General features: G+C 49.6%; 1 protein-coding gene across 9 annotated transcripts in view; it reads right to left on the reverse strand.

Moving 5' to 3' along the window:
- TJP2 (tight junction protein 2) overlaps positions 1-20,288 on the reverse strand; it is a 137,956-nt gene that overhangs the window by 46,057 nt on the left and 71,611 nt on the right. For 2 of the 9 annotated variants that reach the window (XM_051846390.3, XM_051846381.3), the window contains exon 1: positions 3,853-3,990. The exons of 5 other annotated variants lie outside the window; for them this stretch is intronic. In XM_051846390.3, coding sequence (XP_051702350.3) covers positions 3,853-3,924 — 72 coding nt within the window. In that variant the 5' untranslated portion in view covers positions 3,925-3,990. Of the gene's footprint in view, positions 1-3,852; positions 3,991-20,288 lie in introns of those variants that run through there. 2 more of the 9 variants (XM_089336969.1, XM_089336961.1) reach the window with 1 other exon arrangement.

A 20,288-nucleotide genomic window follows, 5' to 3' on the forward strand; every position in this document is an offset into this window, starting at 1 on the left:
AAAGAGTTACAGAGAGAGGTAAAGACACAGAGGAGGGGGAAGAGGAGGGTGAGGGAGAGGCAGAGAGAGAGAGATCTTCCTTCTGCTGATTCACTCCCCAAATAGCTAAAATGGCCAGAGCTGAGCTGATTCAGAGCCAGGAGCTTCTTCTGGGTCTCCCACCTGGGTGCAGAGGCCCAAGGACTTGGGTCATCCTCTGATGCTTTCCCAGGCACATTAGCAGGGAGCTGGATCAGAAGTAGAACAGCCGGGACATAAACTAGCACGCATATGGGATGATGGCATTGAAGGCAGGAGTTTTAAACTATGCACCACAGTGCTGGTCCCAAAGACATCACTTTTAAAACACATTTTTATTTTAAAAATAAAAGTACAAACTATCTTTTTAAATTATTAGATTTAAAATGGATCATTGACACCCTCCTCCCCCAAAATAAAGGGTTGCTACAAAATTTTATTTAAAAGTTTCCAGGTAGAATGAATCTGGCTTTTGAAATTCAGGTTCTTCCTTAATGAGTAAACACTCTCTAAGCACTACTGTACGACTTAAAGAGCAATTTAAACTAGATTTGTCAAGAGCAGGCGTTGTGGTGCAGCAGGTTTAGCTGCTGCTTGGGATACTGCATTCCAAGTCAGAATCCCTTGGATCAAATCCTACCTCTGTTTCTGATCCCAGTTTCCTGCTAAGGAGCACCCTGGGAAGTAGCAGGTGTTGGCTCAAGGACTTGGGTTACTGCCACCCATGTGGGAGACCCAAAGGAGTTCCAGGCTTCTGGCTTTGGCCTGGCCCAGGCCCAGCTGTTCCAGGCATTTGTAGAGCACATCAGAAGATGGAAGATTCATATCCTCTCTCTTTCTGTCTCTTTCTGCCTTTCAAATAAATAAACCTACTTAAAAAAAAAATAGCAAAGTTGATTTGTCATAGACAGGATCAACATTTTACCATTATCACCACCAATAGAGCTGAATCAAAATTTCAAATGGTCAGATCTGGCCATTAACTTGCCTAGTTATCTAAAACCTCAGATACCAGATAGGAAACTGATTAGAATCTAAGAAGCCTCTCTTCTCACTCACAGTTAACAGGTTAAGACATTAACCAGAATATTACAAGGAAACTACTGTGCTAAACTAAATGGAAAATCTAAAATCTTAAAGGTATAGGGACTGGGTAAAAAGCAATTTTTTTATTATTTTTTATTTATTTATTTGACAGAGTTAGACAGTGAGAGAGAGAGAGACAGAGAGAAATGTCTTCCTTCTGTTGGTTCACTCCCCAAATGGCTGCTACAGCTGGCATGCTGTGCCAATCTGAAGCCAGGAGCCAGGTGCTTCTCCTGGTCTCCCATGCGGGTGCAGGGCCCAAGCACTTGGGCCATCCTCCACTGCCTTCCTGGGCCACAGCAGAGAGCTGCACTGGAAGAGGAGCAACCGGGACTAGAACCCGGCGCCCATATGGGATGCTGGCGTCACAGGTGGAGGATTAACCTACTGAGCCCGGCGCCAGCCCCAGGTAAAAAGCAATTTTATCAGCACTTCGAACATTAAAAATATATCCTTAGCATGTATATTTAGCACACAGAGCTGTGCATTTTTGCAACAATCTCACCACCATTCATTCAAAACTATTAACCGAGCATCCCATTGTGCCAAGCACGCAGTCTGTGGCACTCTGGATACACAACAGAACACAGCAGCCAGAGCCCTTGTGGAGTTCTCCAGCTAGCCACAGTGCCCAGAAAACAAACCAGCGTGTCTGCCTTTCCAAGTTTCTCCAGTACCTTTTCGGAAGCACAGGGCACCCCACGCTATCACCCATATTCCTCAGAGTGTGAGCTCTGCGTACACACCCGCGGGCAGGAGGCAGCGTGAGTCAGCTCGGCTGAGACCTGAGCTGAGGCCGCTCCAACTGGGCCACCAGGCTCTGGCCTCACCCATGGTGCTGGGCTGTGGGAGCCTCAGACCTACTGCTGACACATGGACTGTGCATGAATGCCAGCGGGTGGCTGCTGAGGGTGTGGGAAGCCTTCCAGGGAGGGCCACGCATCCAGTAGCTGGAGGAAACATGGAGACATGTGCACATCACGTGCACGTAGGATACCTGGCTACAGCAGGCACCGCGGCCATGTTCTCAAAGGCCACAATTGGGAAACCAAATATCTACCAAGGGCAGAACAAACAGCAAGAAAAATACAAAGTTGCACTGCCGTGAAAACAAACCAACCACAGCCACATACACTCAGAAGCACAACAGGGCACAGGACATATCTCTAAATGTGGACTGAAAAACATGCCGAGGGATTGGTTCATGCGGTATCATTTTTATAGAGTTGAAGAGGCAAACAACATTTTACAACAATGTGAACACATTTAACACTACTCAAATGAAAACTTTAAAGGGGTTAAGATGGTAGATTTTGTGTTATGTGTTTTGTGTGTGTGTGTGTGTGTGTGTGTGTAGTAAAACTACACCATCAAAGTAGGGGATGAAAGGCACAAAATTCAGGACAAAGTGGCCAGGGCAGGCTGCAGAGGGCGAGGCAGGGAGTGACACATAGGGCCGTGTGTTCTGTCTCGGTGAGGTCCATGGGATGTGGGTTGAGCTCATGGTATTTAATCGACACTGCGTCACTCAATACTGAACTCTTTTACAGGCATCAGATTCGTTAAGTTACAAGAACAGCAAAGCGAGTGAGAGGAGCATCCAGCGGTCCCTGGTTCCCAGACAGGGACCCAATACCAAATGGTCATCTAACACTGATTTTGCAGTTCCGATTTCGCAAAGTGACAGGGCAGAACAGAGATGGCAAAGTGGGGGTGGCACCAGCTCGGAGAGACAAAGAAAGGCAAGTGTGGTGCGCAGGCACGGAGATGCCAGGGGTAGGTGGGGGAGTGCAGAGGATGGAGGTGCTGAAGGCTCCAAGTCATCTTTTCCACCTGAGGGTCAACATGCTGCCCACCAGGAGGGTCCTCTGCACGCTCCTCATCACTTCTCCTTATCGTTCCTACTTCTCCATCCCCGCCCAGACAGGACAAGCCCTCCTGGATCCCCTGGAAGGCTCACTTTTGTACCACAAATAAAGTCTGTGTGATCAGGTATTTGTGTGAATAAAAGGAAAGAGAGGGACTTGGGCAAGTAGTTATTTGATTTGTTTCCTATTAAAGAAAACATCCTCTACTTTTCATTAAAACTTCTTTCCTTTGGAAAACCTTGGCCAACTGGATTTTTAAACATCACATATATTTCACATAAGAACTCAGAAATGTGTTTTACAGAAAGAGCAGGCACAACGCAGATACAAATATCCTCAACGTCTCCTAAACAGGCCACTTTCAGGTTTTCTGTTCACTAAAACTGCTGCTTCCGAAGATGGAGATCACAGCTGAAAACCAAGTTTAATATAAAGCCACCCACAGGGACACACTCCATAGAACCCCCAAGCTCCTCAGCGGCACACGTGATACAGATGCCACAGGCTCCAAGCACACAGGAACACAAGGGACACACGGAAAACAACTTCTCTGATCATTGAGACAACCGGACAAAGGGAGTTCGAACAGCACGTATTTCTGCAGAGCAAGAAGACAACACTGTTTTACCCCAAATGAGAAACCCTCAAATGCAAACAATCGTACATTAAGCCACATGTAGGAAGCGAAAACCATGCCAGCAGATTCCCAACGTCAGAAAACAGCAGCTCTGCAGCACAAGCCCAGAGAATGGCTGTCGGCAACCCACCGCTGCCCACACCCCACGGTCTGCAGAGCCCAAGTCAGCCCGAGCATAAAGGAGCCACTGTGAGAGCGGCTCCTCTCCCCCAGGAGAGAGGGGGAGCGTGCCCCGCAACTCACATGGCCTTTCAGTCTCCCACAGCTCTTCACAGCCTGGATCCACATCCTGTGTAGCACCCGAGCAGCCTTCATGGCCTCCTGGGAGCCGGAGGCCAGCGGCCTGGCCACCGCCTACCTCGCAGGCTGCTCACCCATGGCCATGCCTCCACGTGGTTACATAAGGCGGATACAATAGTGCCCCACATTCGCGGCAAATCCTGTTGTCATCTCACACAGTGCCGCATCCAGACGGCAGGGCTGCTGCGCGCGTTGTAAAGCCCCACTTGTGAGGTCAGAAGAGAAGGCGGCCCCTCTCCCACGCGAGGAACCAGCGTGTGCCAGGAGATACTTCTCCTAGCCATAGGAGATGGCCGTGTATCAGCAGAGAAGATTAAGCAGAGTCGGCACTCCGTGTGCCCTCTGTACCCAGAGCCTCTGCGACAGCAGGTGCAGCCAAGCACAGAGGGAGAGTGTTCCCCAAAACTGTGCCTGTACAGAACATGCACGGACTTCTTTCTCAGCACCCCTCCCTCAACAAGACAGTGCAACAACGATGCATCGAGCCCTGCCACTGCTCTGTGTTACGATAATCTAGACGTGGCTCAAAGCATCCAAGAGGACGTGTGTAGATACGCGTAGACCATGCCAGCCTATCCAAGGGGCTTGAGTGTGCACAGCCTGTGGTTCCAAGGGGGCAGGGGCAGGGGGTCCTGGACCAATACCTGACAGACACTGAGGAATAACTGTACATGAGACCTTTAAAATAATATTAATATTCTCTGAATATTCAGAGAAGAACTGACACAGATCATCTCATATATAAAGCACAAGCCAGCTGGGAAAGAACTGGTAATGATACATAGAAGTACGAGGCACCAAGAGAAAATGTTCTCCAATCCTGGAGATAACCAGGGGAAGATAAGAGTGGGCAGCGGTCCAGGACAGAGTGCTTGCTCAGCAAAGTTCTCTCCTCTTTCTAACCTTTCTATAAACTTCACAGATAACAGAACAACAAACAGGCTGCCTTCTGTTTGTCTCTCTGCCTCAGGGAGGGATGGAAATGCAAATGGAAAGATTCTGGACATCTAGAAATGCCTGCTGGGATGGCAGGAGCTTGGAAGCTGGGGCTCCGATTTCAGATACAAGGTCCTGGGGAGCTCCTGGTCATTCTTGCTCCCACAGGGCAGGGACACACCATGCACCACACCAAGCAGGTGGCAGAAGAAGGGTGTGAGCCACTGGGGGTTGAGAGGGCGATGGATATAAAGGTGGAGCACAAGGTCAAGACCACACAGGAAGCAACTTGATTGAAACCGAAGCAAAGTCCTGAGACTCCAGGTGCAACCCTTACTCTGCCACTCAACTGTGGGGCCCTGGAGCCTCTGCTGCTTCCTCATCAGAGTGACCTGGAACCATGTGCACCTCAGAGGCCCCGGGTCAGCAAGAAATGAGGCAACCTCTAAGCAGAGCTCATGCTGCTCCTGCCCTTCCCCGGAATTCTATGAGAACAAATTCTTGGTACAGCTCTTCACTAAGCGTTCTAACGGCTCGGAAAAGGAACACTGTATTGTGCTCCAAATCTTAACTTGAGAGGGCAGGACCCCTAGTAGCTGAGCGGGTGCCTCAACACGAGCTGTGCAGGCATCTGCAGGATCCATGTGCCCAGGCAGGCTCAGCCCAAGGAGCTGGCTCACTGGGCTCAGCGGCAAAGCAGCATGGATTACGAGGCAGCTGGGGGCCAGCACACTGCTTTGTCTGCCAGGCCTCAGGAAACTGACCCATTTCTTGCACTTCATGCATACTGCCCAGAAGCTAGACATGTCCCAGCATTTGAGTTCTAGATTCGTCCATGGTGATTTTGGAAGATGTCAGTTTCTGGCAACACTAATTTTGTTTATCAAATGGTACTCAAACACGTAACACAGGGGTCAGCATTGTGGTGCAGCGGGTTAAGCTGCCATTTACGATGCATCCCATACTGGAGCACAGGTTCAAGCTCTGGCTGCTCCACTCCTGAGCCAGCTCCCTATGAATGTGCCTGGGAAAGCAACGCAAGATGAACCAAGCACTTAGGCCCCTGCACCCAGGTGGGAGACCCAGAAGAAGCCCCTGGCTCCTGGCTTTGGCCTGGCCTAGCGCTGGCCATCACAGCCATTTGGGGAGTGAACCAGTAAATGGAAGATCTCTCTCTCTCTTCTATCTAACCCTGCCTTTCAAATAAATAATACATCTTTCTAAAAATGAATAAAATCTTTAAACACACATACATATAACACAACAAAAACTACCTTAACCACTCCTAACTACCCACAGTCCCCGTCCTGATGATTTGTAAATTTCACAATGGTATCCAAGTGACACACATTAAGAGAAGGCACACCCAGAGCCGGGTCTCTTCCCAGGCTACCAGCATGCAGTACAACGCCCTGTGGTAGCAGCAGGTGAGACCCCCACAGCCAGCAGAAGAAACCACCAAGGCTCCACAGGGTGCTGGGCTGAGCTAAGTGGTTCAGAGGTGAGGGGCACCAAATGCAGGTTAGACTTTCACTGGGTTGATTGGGATGCGACCCTATCACAAACTGAGGAGCACCTGCACAGAGTCCCCTACTTCCTATGGTTTGAATGGACAGAGCCCCTTAAACTCAGGGTACAAAGACACCCCCTGTGACAGCAGTAAGAGGTGGGCCTCCGGCCAGTGCTGTAGCAAAGCAGGTTAAGCCACTGTCTGCTGCACTGGCATTCCACATGGGTGCTGGTTCAAGTCCTGGCTGCTCTACTCCAGACCCAGCTCCCTGGTAATCCACCTGAGTAAACAGCAGAACATGGCCTAAGTGCTTGGGTCCCTGTACCCACGTGGGAGGCACGGAGGAAGCTCTAGCTCCTGGCTTTGGCCTAGCCCAGCTCCAGCTGTTGCAGGCATTTGGAGAGTGAACCAGCCGATGGGAGATCTCTCTCTGCACTCCTCACCCCATTCCTCCTTCCCTCCCTATCACTCTGCCTTTCATGGACACTTTAAAAGAAAAATAGCAGGAAGCACACAGGACCTGTGATGTGTGGACAGTGTTGCAGGTGGCGGGGACCCTCAGGGAGGGCTGTGAGAGGAAGCACAGTGAATAAGTAAACCCATAATCTCAGATGCAAATAAAGACCATGGGATGTGAGATTAGAAAAAAATGAATCCCAAGAAAATCTAAATAGCTCTCCTGGGAGAGGCAACGGCAAGTGCCCAGACCCTCAGGCGGGAAACAAGCTTAGGGTGTTCATGGGAGAAACACAGCCATGCAGGGCTGTGGCAGGGTGAGTGATGGAGCAACAGCAAGGGCCTAAGAAACTGACAGCACAGGCAACAGTTACAACAAGGCAGCAGGAGGCCTGGGGCAGAGGGAGGCGCTCTCTCCCACTGGAGTGCTGCAGAGTTCAAGGATGAAGGATGGCTGACGTGAGGCGGGTGGGCACCCTACACAGAGGGAGAAGTCCATTCAGAGCCTGAGGGATAACCTTGCAAGGTGTGTTCAGGACACTGCCGGGCTCAGCCGTCACTGGGGAGTGGACTGTTCCACAACACACTCGTGCTTATATCCTCAGCACAGACAGATGTGTCAGAACCCTTAATCCACGGCTTGGAAGCTTTACGACACACATGTGCACACACACGCCCTGGACGCAGGGGAGGTGGGTAGGAGAACGGGAAATTAAAGGATCACTCAGCTCCAGGAGGGTGCCGTGCCCACAACCCTGTGAGTTAGCTGGACTGTGCCCATTTTACAGACAGTGAGCCAGGGCCAGGGGTGGGAGTGGGGTTACCCAGCTCACCACTGTCACAGATGGGATTTGCAGCTGGGGTCTGACTCCAGATCTGGATCCTTTTCTACACGAGGTTTGATGTGTGCTTCCCGCACACCGAGCCCTGACTGCCAAAGGACTAGTTTGCACTAGCATCTAAGGTGCCTGCATCTCACACAGGAATGCCTGGGTTTGGTTTCTGGCTCTGTTCAGAGTCCAGTGTTCTGGAAGGCAGCAGATGATGGCTAGGCCATCTGTGAGTGTAGCAGACCTGTCCAGGGTTCCTGGCTCCTGGTTGTAGCTTGGCCCAGTCCTGGCCATTGCAGGCATTTGGGGGAATAAACAGCAGATGGGAGCTCGCTTTCTCTCTCTCTTTCTCTGTGCCCCCCACCCCATCTATTTCTGCCTATTAAACAAAAATAAAGTAAAACCTTCCTGGGGCCAGCGCTGTGGCACAGTGGGTAGAGCCACCTCCTGCAGTGTTGGCATCCCATATGGGCGCCAGTTCTAGTCCCGGCTGCTCCACTTCCGATCCAGCTCTCTGCTATGGCCTGGGAAAGCAGTAGAGGATGGCCCAAGTGCTTGGGCCCCTGCACCCGCGTGGGAGACCTGGAAGAAGCTCCTGGCTCCTGGCTTCAGATCAGCGCAGCTCCGGCTGTTGTGGCCTATTGGGGAGTGAACCAGTGGATGGAAGACCTCTCTCTCTCTCTCTCTCTCTCTCTCTCTGCCTCTGCCTCTGCCTCTCTGTGTAACTCTTTCAAATAAAAATAAATAAATCTTAAAATAAAAATAAAACCTTTCTGTCTCTCCCTTTCTCTCTGTGGCTCTGCCTCTCAAACAGATAAACATAAATCATAAAAACACACATACACACAAACCACGAGGAATGTGACAAACATCCTGTGATTCCATTTACATAAAAGGTCCAGAGGAGGCAAAGTCAGAGGAGGAAAGTAGATCCTGGTTGCCTGAGACTCCTGGGAGAATGAGGAGTGACCGCCAGTGGGGATAGGTTTCCTCCAGGGGTGGGAGGTGCTGTGGCACAGGGGTCCGGACGCCACTGAGGACACCTGCTCCACATCAGATTGTCTAGGTTGAGTCCCCTCCCTGCTTCTCTACCTTCCTGCTCACGCACCCCTGGGAGGCAGCAGGTGATGACCCAAGTGGCTAAGTGCCTGCCAGCCAAATGGGAGCCCTGGATCTTGTGGGCATTCGTGGAGTAAACCACGAGATGGAAGATGTCCATCTGTCTCTCTGTTGCTCTGTTTTGTAAATAAATAAAAAATTAACAAAACTTTAATAAAATCCATTTGTAGGTTCTAAAATTGCAGCAATGGCTGCACAACTCTGAACATATTAAAAACTACCAACTGCATGTCTTTATTATATACTGTGAATTACGTCCCAATAAAGCTTTCTTCTTTTAAACACTCCATCACAAACTCTGTGGTCACAAAGCAAGGATTCAAGCCTGTGGGCCAGCACTCACCCTGGGCGAGCTACTTCCCCGCTCACTGCCTGGGTTTCCTGCATCTGCAGAGCAGAGGCAGCATCAAGACCTACTTCTCCGGGACTCACTTCTATGAGCTTTAAGCAGACCACACATGCAGAGAACCAAGGTGCACAGTAACCACACAGGCAACATCAGCCATCGCCAGTATCATCACCGTCAGCTCGTTTCACAGAAAGCACACTGAAGCCGGAGAAGCAATGGAACGTAGAGGAGGCCACGGGAGCGCGAAGTGGCAGGGGACACTGCATCCTCTCCACTGAAGAAAACTGCCAGTTCCACTCTATGCAGACACTTCACAGAGTTCATGGAAAAACTGGTTTAAAAGATAAGTTCAGGGGGCTGGTGCTGTTGGGCAGCGGGTTAAAGCCCTGGCCTGAAGCGCCGGCATCCCATATGGGCACCGGTTCAAGTCCCAGCTGCTCCTCTTTCAATCCAGCTCTCTGCTATTGCCTGGGATAGCAGTGGAAGATGGCCCAAGTCCTTGGGCCCCTGCACTCATGTGGGAGACCCAGAAGAAGCTCCTGGCTCCTGGCTTGGGATCGGTGCAGCTCTGGCCATTGCAGCCTATTGGGGAATGAACCATCGGATGGAAGACCTCCCTCCCTCCCTCCCTCTCTCTCTGTGCCTCTCCTCTCTCTGTGTAACTCTGACTTTCAAATAAATAAAATAAATCTTTTAAAAAAGGTTTATTTTTGATTGAAAAAAATGTTAAAATACATATGTAACTTTTTCATAACATTTATTTCCATGTGCTTTTTTTTTAAAGACAGGCAGAGTGGACAATGAGAAAGAGAGAGAGAGAAAGGTCTTCCTTTACCGTTGGTTCACCCTCCAATGGCCGCTGTGGTCAGCGTACTGCGCTGATCCGAAGGCAGGAGCCAGGTGCTTCTGGTCTCCCATGCGGGTGCAGGGCCCAAGGACCTGGGCCATCCTCCACTGCACTCCCGGGCCACAGCAGAGAGCTGGACTGGAGGAAGGGCAACTGGGACAGAATTCGGCGCCCTGGCCGGGACTAGAACCCAGTGTGCTGGCACCACAGGCCTCGGCCATCCATGTGCTTTATAAAGACCTTTCATATGCATAGATTCCAGTATTATGTCAATATTTTTGTGCCAAAACAAATTTATCCTTTTAAAAAATTTTATTCATTCTTTATTTGGGAGGCAGAGAGACAGAAATCTGCCACCCACTGGTTCACTCCCCAAATGCCAGCAACAGCCCAGTCCACACTGTAGCCAGGGGCCCCCAGGATCTCCAACTGGGTCTCCCACCTGGTGGCAGGGACTCAAGTCCTTGACTTATCATCCTCTGCTGTTCAAGGACTCCATTTGCAGGAAGCTGTAATCAAGAGCAGAGCAGGACTCCTACCCAGGCACTCTGATATAGGACAAGGCATCTCAAGCAGTGTCTTAACTGCTGCACCAAATACTCGTTCCCATAAACTTATCTTTTAATCCCATTTTCCTTCTCACTTATGTGAGAGTAAGAGAAACAGAGAGACAGAGTGAGCTCCATCTTCTGGCTAACTCCCCAAATGCCTAAAGTGGCTGGGGATGGGCCAGGTCAAAGCTGGCATCCAGGAACCACAAACCCATTCCAGGTCTCCTACGTGGCTGGCAAGGACCCAATGACTGGAGTCATCACTTGCTGCCTCCCAAGGTACATATTAGCAGGATGCTGGAATCAGGAGCAGATGTGGGACTCAAACCCAGGGATCCCACTATGGGATGAAGGTGGCCCAAATGCCATCTTTACCACAAGGCCAAACACCTGTCCCTAATTCCATTTTCTATGCACTTTCTGAAGCACCTACACGCCCTTCAAAAGCTGCTAAAGATCCATGGTTATGGATTCCAAACTAAAGATCCATGGTTATGGATTCAGCCATGGATCTCTTCTCCCTGTCCCTTGACATCTTGAACATGGTGGCTTTTTCCCAAGCAGCTAGCCAGGGTCCACCCAACCTAGCTCAGTAACTCTTCAGCTTGGCAAGGGGAGAGTGTGGGAGGGGAGGTGGGTCAGATGTCCTTTCTGGCTCTTCTATAGCTAGTTTTAGGTATCTGGGCAAAAGCTCCCCAATCGCTGGGCCTTGGTGAACACAGAGTAAAAACAGCCTGAAACGTATCATCCCCGACTGGCTATTAACAACACGCCACATATTGTACTGCCTTTCAGTCGCCCATAAATCCCATAGGAGCCCTCCTTTTTTTCATACGTGAAAATACAAGGCTTGAGATGTTAAGAAACTTGCACACAGCATGGCCTCACAGCTAATAGAGGTGGCTGGTCATAATCTGAATCCAGATCTGTATGACTTCGCCTTTAACAAGATGCGAGGAAAAAAAGAAACAGTGGATAAGTACACTTACGACGGTGCAGTGCTGTGGCACAGTAGGTTAAGCCACCACTTGGGATGCTTCTATCCCATCCTGGGGTGCTGGTTTGAGGACCAGGTCCTCTGCTTCTGATTCATCATCCTATTAATGAACCTGGGAAGGCAGCAGATGATGGCTCAGGTGCTGGGGTCCCTGCCACACATGTGGGAGACCCGGATGGCTTCTGGCTACAGCCTTGCCCAGCCCCAGCTGTTGGGAGCATTTGGGCAGTGAAGCAGCAATGAAAGACCTCTTTCTCTCTCCGTTCCTTGTCTCTCTGTCACTCTGCGTTTCAAATAAACAAATCAATCTTTAAAAAAAAAAAAAAAAAAAAAAACCTTCTATGTTCATACTTTGGTACACTAAACTAGAAGGTATAATTTAAACAGACTATTCTTATTTGTAATTACAAAGTAGCCATTAATAAGCCAAAAGGGAAGGTGCTAATTTTGGCAACCAAGACACAGCCCTGCTCACTCTGTGATTTTAAATCTTACTAAGCCTACAACATCAAAACAGAGTCCCACTTTAAAACAACAACATACATGCAAACCACCACCCCGTAATAGGTAGGAAGATAAAGAAAATTATGAACTGCTTTGTTTTAAAAAGCAGGCTAGAAAGCCAGTCATTAGAGCTGTTCAGCTAAGTGCTGCCAGCAGGGTGGGCCCCGTATGACACACACAGGTGAACTGTCCCTCCCACACCGAAGGCACCATCAGAGGGTGGCACACACAGAAAAGAGAGACGCGATACTGATCCCACACAGCTAGGAAGCCTCAACAGTGCTGGGCCTCAGACATGCCTTTCCCATCAGCACCAGGGAATACATGCAGGAACTTACAGAAGCCCCCTCTTAGGGACTCCAGCACCAACACCTAGGAGCTACTTAGGAATGCAGGATCTTGGGCCAGGCATTGTGGTACAGTGGGTTAAGCGTCCACCTGTGACACCAGCATCCCATATCTGAGCACCAGGTGAAATACCAGCTGCTCCACTTATGATCCAGCTCCCTGCTAAGGCACCTGCAAAGGCAGCAGAAGATGACCCCATATACCTGGGCCTCTGCCACCCACGTGGGAGACCTGGATGGAGTCCCAGGCTCCTGGCTTCAGCCTGGCCCAGCCCTGACTGTTGTGGGAGTGAACCAGTGGATGGAAGAGCTCTCTTTCTCTCTCTCTAATCAATAAAAAAAAAAAAAAAAAACACATGCAGAATCTCAAGCCCTTCCTTGGACCTGCTGATAAGAACACACATTTTAACCATAGCCCCAGATGAACATGCATACTGAATTCCACAAAGCCCAGTAAGCAGTCCTCTGCAACAGAACGTGCTGCTAAGATGGCAGTGTTTCCGAGCTGTGTTGTCCAACACGGTCACCACTGCCAGGGGTGGCTACTGAGCGCTGGAAATGGGGCCACTGTAACTGAGGAAATGTTTCACTTTAGTTACTGTGAATTTAAAATAGCTGCTTTACTATATACCTGTTTAACCACAGCCCAGAGTTGCCCAATTTTTTTTTAAAGCTTTTTATTTATTTATTTAAAAGGCAGAGTTACAGAGACAGGGAGAGAGACCTTCCATCTGCTGGTTCACTTCCCTGATGGCTGCAAGGGCCAGGGCTAAACTAGCATGAAGCCAAGAGCCTAAACTCCACTGGGGTCTCCCACATGGGTGGCAGGGGCCCAAGCACTTGGGCCATCTTCCACTGTTTTCCCAGCATTAGCAGGGAGCTGAATGGGAAATGGAGCAGCCAGGACTTGAGCCAGTGCCCACGTGGAATGGCAGCATAACGGTTCCCATCTGGGGCTCGTACAACAAACACTATGGCAAACCCTATGACCCATGTAGCTTCTCCTCCCTCACCCCCACATTTTACAATTAATCCCCCACTGCTTAAAGGGCACGCACATCTCTGCCTCTGTTCAAGGAGGTTGTACTTTGAAAAGAACTTCTAGCCATTAACAGAATCGCAGCCACCATAGCAAATGCCAGGGCTTTCAAGTGCCATTTTGAGAAGAAAAAAAGAAATGCCACTTATTTTCAGAAACTGTACTGTTTTTCTACTTTAAAGATTCTTTTGGTAATCTTTAAAAATTTTTCCTACAAGGGGGAAAAAATAAAAAGACTGAGCTTCTCATGTAGACATGTGCTGAAAGCTGAGTAAATGACTGTGAACGCACTAACTAGCTTGCAGTAAGAGACAGTAATTTTACAGGAAGCATTCACCTGTAAGATTAAAAAGTGCATGACTTAAAGTGCATATTTACGGTTCCCCAACTCTGATACCGGAACATGCTCTTGCATGGGACACTGGGCATGCAGATGAGTGGCCAGCGCACCTAACGGACACCAACAATGAAAAAACTGGGAGTGGCCAGGTCTCCCCAGAGCACCCTGTGAGGAGGGGAGAGGGCAGTGGACAGGAGACAGGAGAACCTCCCTTACAAATGTGGGAGTCAACACCAAGCTATTAAAGTAGCATACATGCACACCACAAGCCTTATGAATGGTTACAACTTAATAATATAACAGTAGACAGCACTGAGGCACATTATGCCAAAATAGTCAGGCTTCTCCTGTGTGTTTTTCCCTTGCGACAAAACGGAAAGTAATAAAAACCTCCGATGTTTAAGATAGCCTTGTTTCTAAACTTAGAAAAAAGAGTTCATTTTTCGATCTTGGATGCCATTATTATGTAAACTGAGTTAAAGGGACAGTCTTGGCACTGCTTCCTCTCATTGAGAACATAGAAATTCCAGAGACAGATGCCAACTTTTTTTTTTTATTATGAATTCGTATTCCTGAGCTCCTCTCAAGAAACCCATACCCGGCTAGTAACAAAAGTTACGGGCAAATATTTTAGTGATATTAAAGCACCAGCTTTCCCCTTTTTGTTTTTGTTTTTTTAACAGGCAGAGTGGACAGTGAGAGAGAGAGAGACAGAGAGAAAGGTCTTCCTTTGCTGTTGGTTCACCCTCCAATGGCTGTTGTGGCCGGCGCGCTGCGCTGATCTGAAGCCAGGAGCCAGGTGCTTCGTCCTGGTCTCCCATGGGGTGCAGGGCCCAAGGACCTGGGCCATCCTCCACTGCACTCCCTGGCCACAGCAGAGAGCTGGCCTGGAAGAGGGGCAACCGGGACAGAATCCAGCGCCCCGACCGGACTAGAACTCGCAGGCAGAGGATTAGCCTATTGAGACACAGCACTGGCCTCAGGTTTCCCCTTTGGGGGAATTTGTGGTTATCTGCAAATCTGCAAAGACCACTGCTGGGATGGATACTCCACTAGGTGGCGCAGGGATGCAGAAGAAAAGGGAGAGAGACTGCCTTTCCCCTTCAAATTGAGTGTTTCAAAACAAAATTTAGATTAGAAAATGGACTTTAATAATACCAATCAAACCCTTCCACTTCGGCTTTTCTAAGGCAGAGGGTAAGTTTGCAAACGGTGAGAGAAAATTAGACTTTGAAGTTTAGTTAATCAACAAAAACACAAAATATCAGCCACTGGCAAAAGCACACTCTGGGATCACAATGAAGGGAAAGTCAGAAAGGTCTCAACAGAGAGGGAGTGGCCTCTTCAGGGAGATCAGGGAAGGTTCTCCTCCCTCCTCCCCCCCCCCCCCCCGCTCCCCAGGCACAAGGCACACGTGGGACTCAGTGGTGCCAAGTGGGTGGAGGAGCCAGGCCTCCGGGGGATCTTGCTCTCAGTGGATAAGTAAAGTAAGTGACAGGCAGAGGCAGACCCAGGCATGAGTGCATCTGCATTTCTGTGTCCAGCTGGAGTAGGCAGGCACACAGGTTAACACTGATTAGGTGAGCTGGAACACCATGCTTTCACCACACCCCTGTGTGACCTCATGCCCTACCTGACCATACCTGGGTGCCCACCTGCCCACTAGACCATGTAACCACTCCCCTTTGGAAAATATTTAAAAGGAGCGCCCCAAAATCACTCTGCCTGTGCTTCGCTACTCATGGTAAGCGGTGGATAGCTGCTCAAAAATGCTTGCTGCACGTGGCTTTTGGCCTGCTTTCTGCTTCATATGAACTCCAACCTAATTTCCAGATTTTCCCTTCTTAGACTGGACTAACGCCCTCAATCTCCTATGCATCTTTCGCACTGAATAAAAGCTTAAAATGTACCATGCTGCCTTGTTCATTTATGCCGGTATTCAGAATTCTTCTCTGAATATTAGGCAAGAACCCACACAGGCTTATTAATATTGGGGATTTATTAATAAGCATACGATGATATCGTATGGCACCCCAAATTCTGATCATATATGGTACCCCAGATGGGACTTTGGGGGTCCTTAAGGGGGGCACATTTCATATCATATTTTATGGGGTCAATTCCAATAATGTATATGGCAACCACGAAGGGACTTATAACATGTGGGGGGTCAAATTCCGATATCCCAACCACTCAGACACCCGGGGGGTGTGGGTCCCAGGACCACTCTCAAATACACAGATCCATGGTTGCTCAAGTCCCTTATATAAAATGATGTGGTATAAGCATAGAACTTAGGCCAGCATGCTTGAATACGTAACACTTAAAATGATGTAAATGTTGCGTGAAGAGTTGTTACACTATATTGTTCAGAGAAGAAAGATGAGGGGAAAGCGCACATCATTGGTACAGACGCAATTTTTGTTTTCAAGTATTTTCAACCCACTCTTGATGGAATCCACAGATGGGAGTGAACTCAGCAGGTAAACAGGTACAACTATAAAGAGGTACAACTATATTGGGAGTCCAAACTCCAGGGTCCCAGAGAAGCAGGGAAGAAACGCAAAGCTGGGTTGATGGCCTGGGCACAATGTTAGTGGAACCCAGGGGTGGGAAGGAGGAAGAGAGCTGGACCCTGGCACTGAATTCATGCAGGAATGAGTGTCCAGGGGCAGCAGGGAGCACAGGACCCAACGAGGTGTCCGGCACTGATCAAGACTCACTTGTTACTGCGAGGCAAGACTTCCACACCAGAGCCAAAGGCAGCTTCACACACTGCTCCTGAGGCATGGGGAGGAGTGGCATGGGGCACACAGGAGAAGCGCTGCGGGGTCTTCTGAGGCTCAGGGCGGAGTACAACGCGGTGAGGAGACCCCTGTGCTGGCTCAGGTGCGAGCCTCTGCAGAGAGACTTCCAAGAGGCCCGGGGCGGGGGCAGGCACAACGCACCAGGCTTTCTCCAGCCACTCCAGCCCACGAGCAGTTCAAGGCCGAGTTCTCTGAGGAATTCAGGTGCTAAGACTCCCCACTCCCATGCCCCCACTCCATGGGTCCTGTGGGTCTCAAATGAGCAGTATGGAAGGTCTCAGACACTGAAAAGTTCCACACCAAGAAGGATGTTTCCAATGACAACATCAGCCCCCTCCCACAGAGGGCTTCCAGGAGCGGGGTTTGGCCTTGCAGTTAAGACAGCAGGCTGAAACACCCAATCCCCAACCAGAGTGCCTGCATTCCAGTCCCACTCCAGCTTCTCACTAACGTGCGCCCTATGAGGCAATCGTGACAGCTCCGGCACCTCTGTCCCCAACACCTGCCTGGGAGTCCCAGATCGAGTCTAGGCTCCTGGCTGTGGTGACTATTTAGGGAATAAACTAGCTTATGGAAGAGTGCTCTCTCTCGCTCTTTCTCCACCTCTCAAATAAAAAAACTAAGAGGAAAAAAAATCAACAAAAAGGACAATCAATAGTGGTGTAAATGTAATATGCATCATTCAACACGTGGGTATCCAGTGTGTCTCGGCCTTTTAAAACAAAGATGTACTGACACAGGACACAGTTCCTACCTGCAAGATGACGTTTGATTCCAAGACACAGCCCAGTACAAGACAGAGAAGTGACCATTAACTGAGTCAGGGTGTTAGTCACTTCATAGATGCATGGAATTCAAAGTTTTCTTGCACCAAAACAAAGTCATCTTTCAACTCCATTTCCCATGGACTTTTCAAAATTCCTCCTTTACCAACCCAAGGCCCTTTGGCTGTGTCTTCGGAACCCAAGGAGCATCATCCATGTCTCTCCTGCTCAACATTTCTTTACAACTTTGAATCCTCCCGAGCACTTAATGTTTTTAGGCTGAAGTTTAAATAACAAGTTATTTGGGACTGAGATAGTCAACAACCTAGAAACACCACCAAGACTCTGTCCCAAACCTGCAGACGGGAGAAGTAAGAATATCCAAAACTCGGCCGGTGCCACAGCTCACTAGGCTAATCCTCCACCTTGCGGCGCCGGCACACCGGGTTCTAGTCCCGGTCGGGGCGCCGGATTCTGTCCCGGTTGCCCCTCTTCCAGGCCAGCTCTCTGCTGTGGCCAGGGAGTGCAGTGGAGGATGGCCCAAGTGCTTGGGCCCTGCACCCCATGGGAGACCAGGAGAAGCACCTGGCTCCTGCCTTCGGATCAGTGTGGTGCGCCGGCCGCACGGCCGTGATAGCCATTGGAGGGTGAACCAACGGCACTCTCTCTCTCACTGTCCACTCTGCCTGTCAAAAAAAAAAAAAAAAGAATATCCAAAACCCAAACAGCAATGTCTGGCTGCAGAGGACAGATCAGCCACAGCTCATCTGCATCCCAAAGCAAAACACACCTGGCAGGGCTGGCACTGTGGCGCAGGTTAACGCTCTGGCCTGCAATGCTGGCATCCCATATGGGCACCTGTTCAAGATGTGGCTGCTCCACTTCCAATCCAGCTCGCTGCTATGGTCTGGGGAAACAATGGAAGATGGCCCAAATCCTTGGGCCCCTGCACCCACATTGGAAGCCTGGAGGAAACTCCTGGCTCCTGGCTTCGGATCGGCACAGTTCCAGCCATTGCAGCCAACTGGGGAGTGAACCATCAGATGGAAGACCTCTCTCGCTCTCTCTGCCTCTCCTTTCTCTGTGTAACTCTTTCAAATAAATATATAAATCTACAAAAAACAAACAAACAAAACAAAACCACCGCACTTGGCTCCAACATCTCCCCACACACACTGCACCACTCACCCTCTAAGTGCCCAAGCAGCCCCTGTTAGATGACTGCCTCCCTACACTACACCAGATGCAGACCGGCCCCTCAATGTACAGGCCAAGCCCTTTTTGCCTTTTGCTTTCCCAGAGCCAAGAGGGACCTCAGACAGCGGCATCCACCAAACTGGCATCTTTTCCCAAACCAGGACCCCATTATCCATCCTCTACAGAACAGGCTAGAAGCCAGGCACTGGAGTCTGGCTTCAGGAGGTCTTTGGCAAGAGTGAGCAAGCCTTTCCCTAGACAGCCTGACAGTAAGTATCTGAGGCTCACCAGGCCAACAGGCTGATCCAGGATATGACATACCTTACCCACAGGAGACACGCCCAAGACTCCCAGTCATGCCTGAAACTGCAGAGAGCGCCAAGCTCTATGTCTGCTGTGTGGTTTTTGAAAACATATTTGGGCCAGCGCTGCGCCTCACTAGGCTAATCCTCCGCCTTGCGGCGCCGGCACACCGGGTTCTAGTCCCGGTCGGGGCGCCGGATTCTGTCCCAGTTGCCCCTCTCCCAGGTCAGCTCTCTGCTGTGGCCAGGAGTGCAGTGGAGGATGGCCCAAGTCCTTGGGCCCTGCACCCCATGGGAGACCAGGAGAAGCACCTGGCTCCTGCCATTGGATCAGCACGGTGCACCGGCCGCGGCGGCCATTGGAGGGTGAACCAATGGCAAAGGAAGACCTTTCTCTCTGTCTCTCTCTCTCACTGTCCACTCTGTCAAAAAAATAAATAAATAAATAAATAAATAAGGAAGGAAGGAAGGAAGGAAGGAAGGAAGGAAGGAAGGAAAAAGAAAACATATTTGAAAGGCAGAGAGAGGTGACAGAGACAGAGGGAGAGCTCCCATCTTCTGGCTCACTACACAGATGCCTTCAACAGCCAGGGCTGGGCCAGGCCAAGGCCAGGAGTGGGGAACTCCATCCAAGGTCCCCATGTGGGTGGCAGGGACCCAAATATCTGCACCATCACCTGCTGCCTCCCAAGGTGTGCACGAACAGGAAGCTGGATTAGGAAATGGAGCACGTCCTGAACCCGGGCACTCTGCTATGGCATGCGGGGATCACCAGTGGTTTTTCACCTGCTGCACCACTCACTGCCATACGTTGTTTTTCTCTATTTCACTCATACGTAGGATCCAGGTTTATCAGACACAGCAAGAAATTAACAGAAACTAATAGAATGGTTTTTTAACAACAGAAAACAGTAATTATAATAAAATCCTGTAATAAAAGTTATTTAAAATAAAATATGAATGACTTCTGGGATTTTCTATTTAATTCTTTTGGGTGGCAGCTGATTATGGGTAACTTAAAACCACAGAAAGCAAAACTACAAATAAGGGGCAGGGGGAGCTAACTTAGGAATTTAAATAATCACATTAAATGTAACCACATAAAAGGATAAGGACACGGGTAGGCTTTTAGCCTAAGGCAGGGCATCTGACCTAGTGGCTAAGATGCATGGTAGGGCAAAACACCCGGGAGGACACTGGCATCTTCCACCCACATCCAGCCCTGGTTCTTGACTTCAACTCCCTGCTGATGCAGACCCAGGAGAGTAGGTGATGACGCAGGGACCCCCATCTGGGAGACCCAGGTTGAGTTCCCAGCTTCTGGGCTCGTCCTGGCCATTGTGGACATTGGGAGATTGAATCATTAGATGGGAACTCAGTTTGTCTCTGCTCTCCATTTCTGTCATCTGTATTGCTCTCTCTGTGCCTTTCAAATAAATAAATATCTGTCAAAAAGTAAGAACAGTTCTTAGCTAGAAAGAAGG

This window comes from Oryctolagus cuniculus, chromosome 1 (genome assembly GCF_051225735.1).
Source record: "Oryctolagus cuniculus isolate XC-2025 breed Fujian yellow rabbit chromosome 1, ASM5122573v1, whole genome shotgun sequence".
Taxonomy (NCBI): domain Eukaryota; kingdom Metazoa; phylum Chordata; class Mammalia; order Lagomorpha; family Leporidae; genus Oryctolagus; species Oryctolagus cuniculus.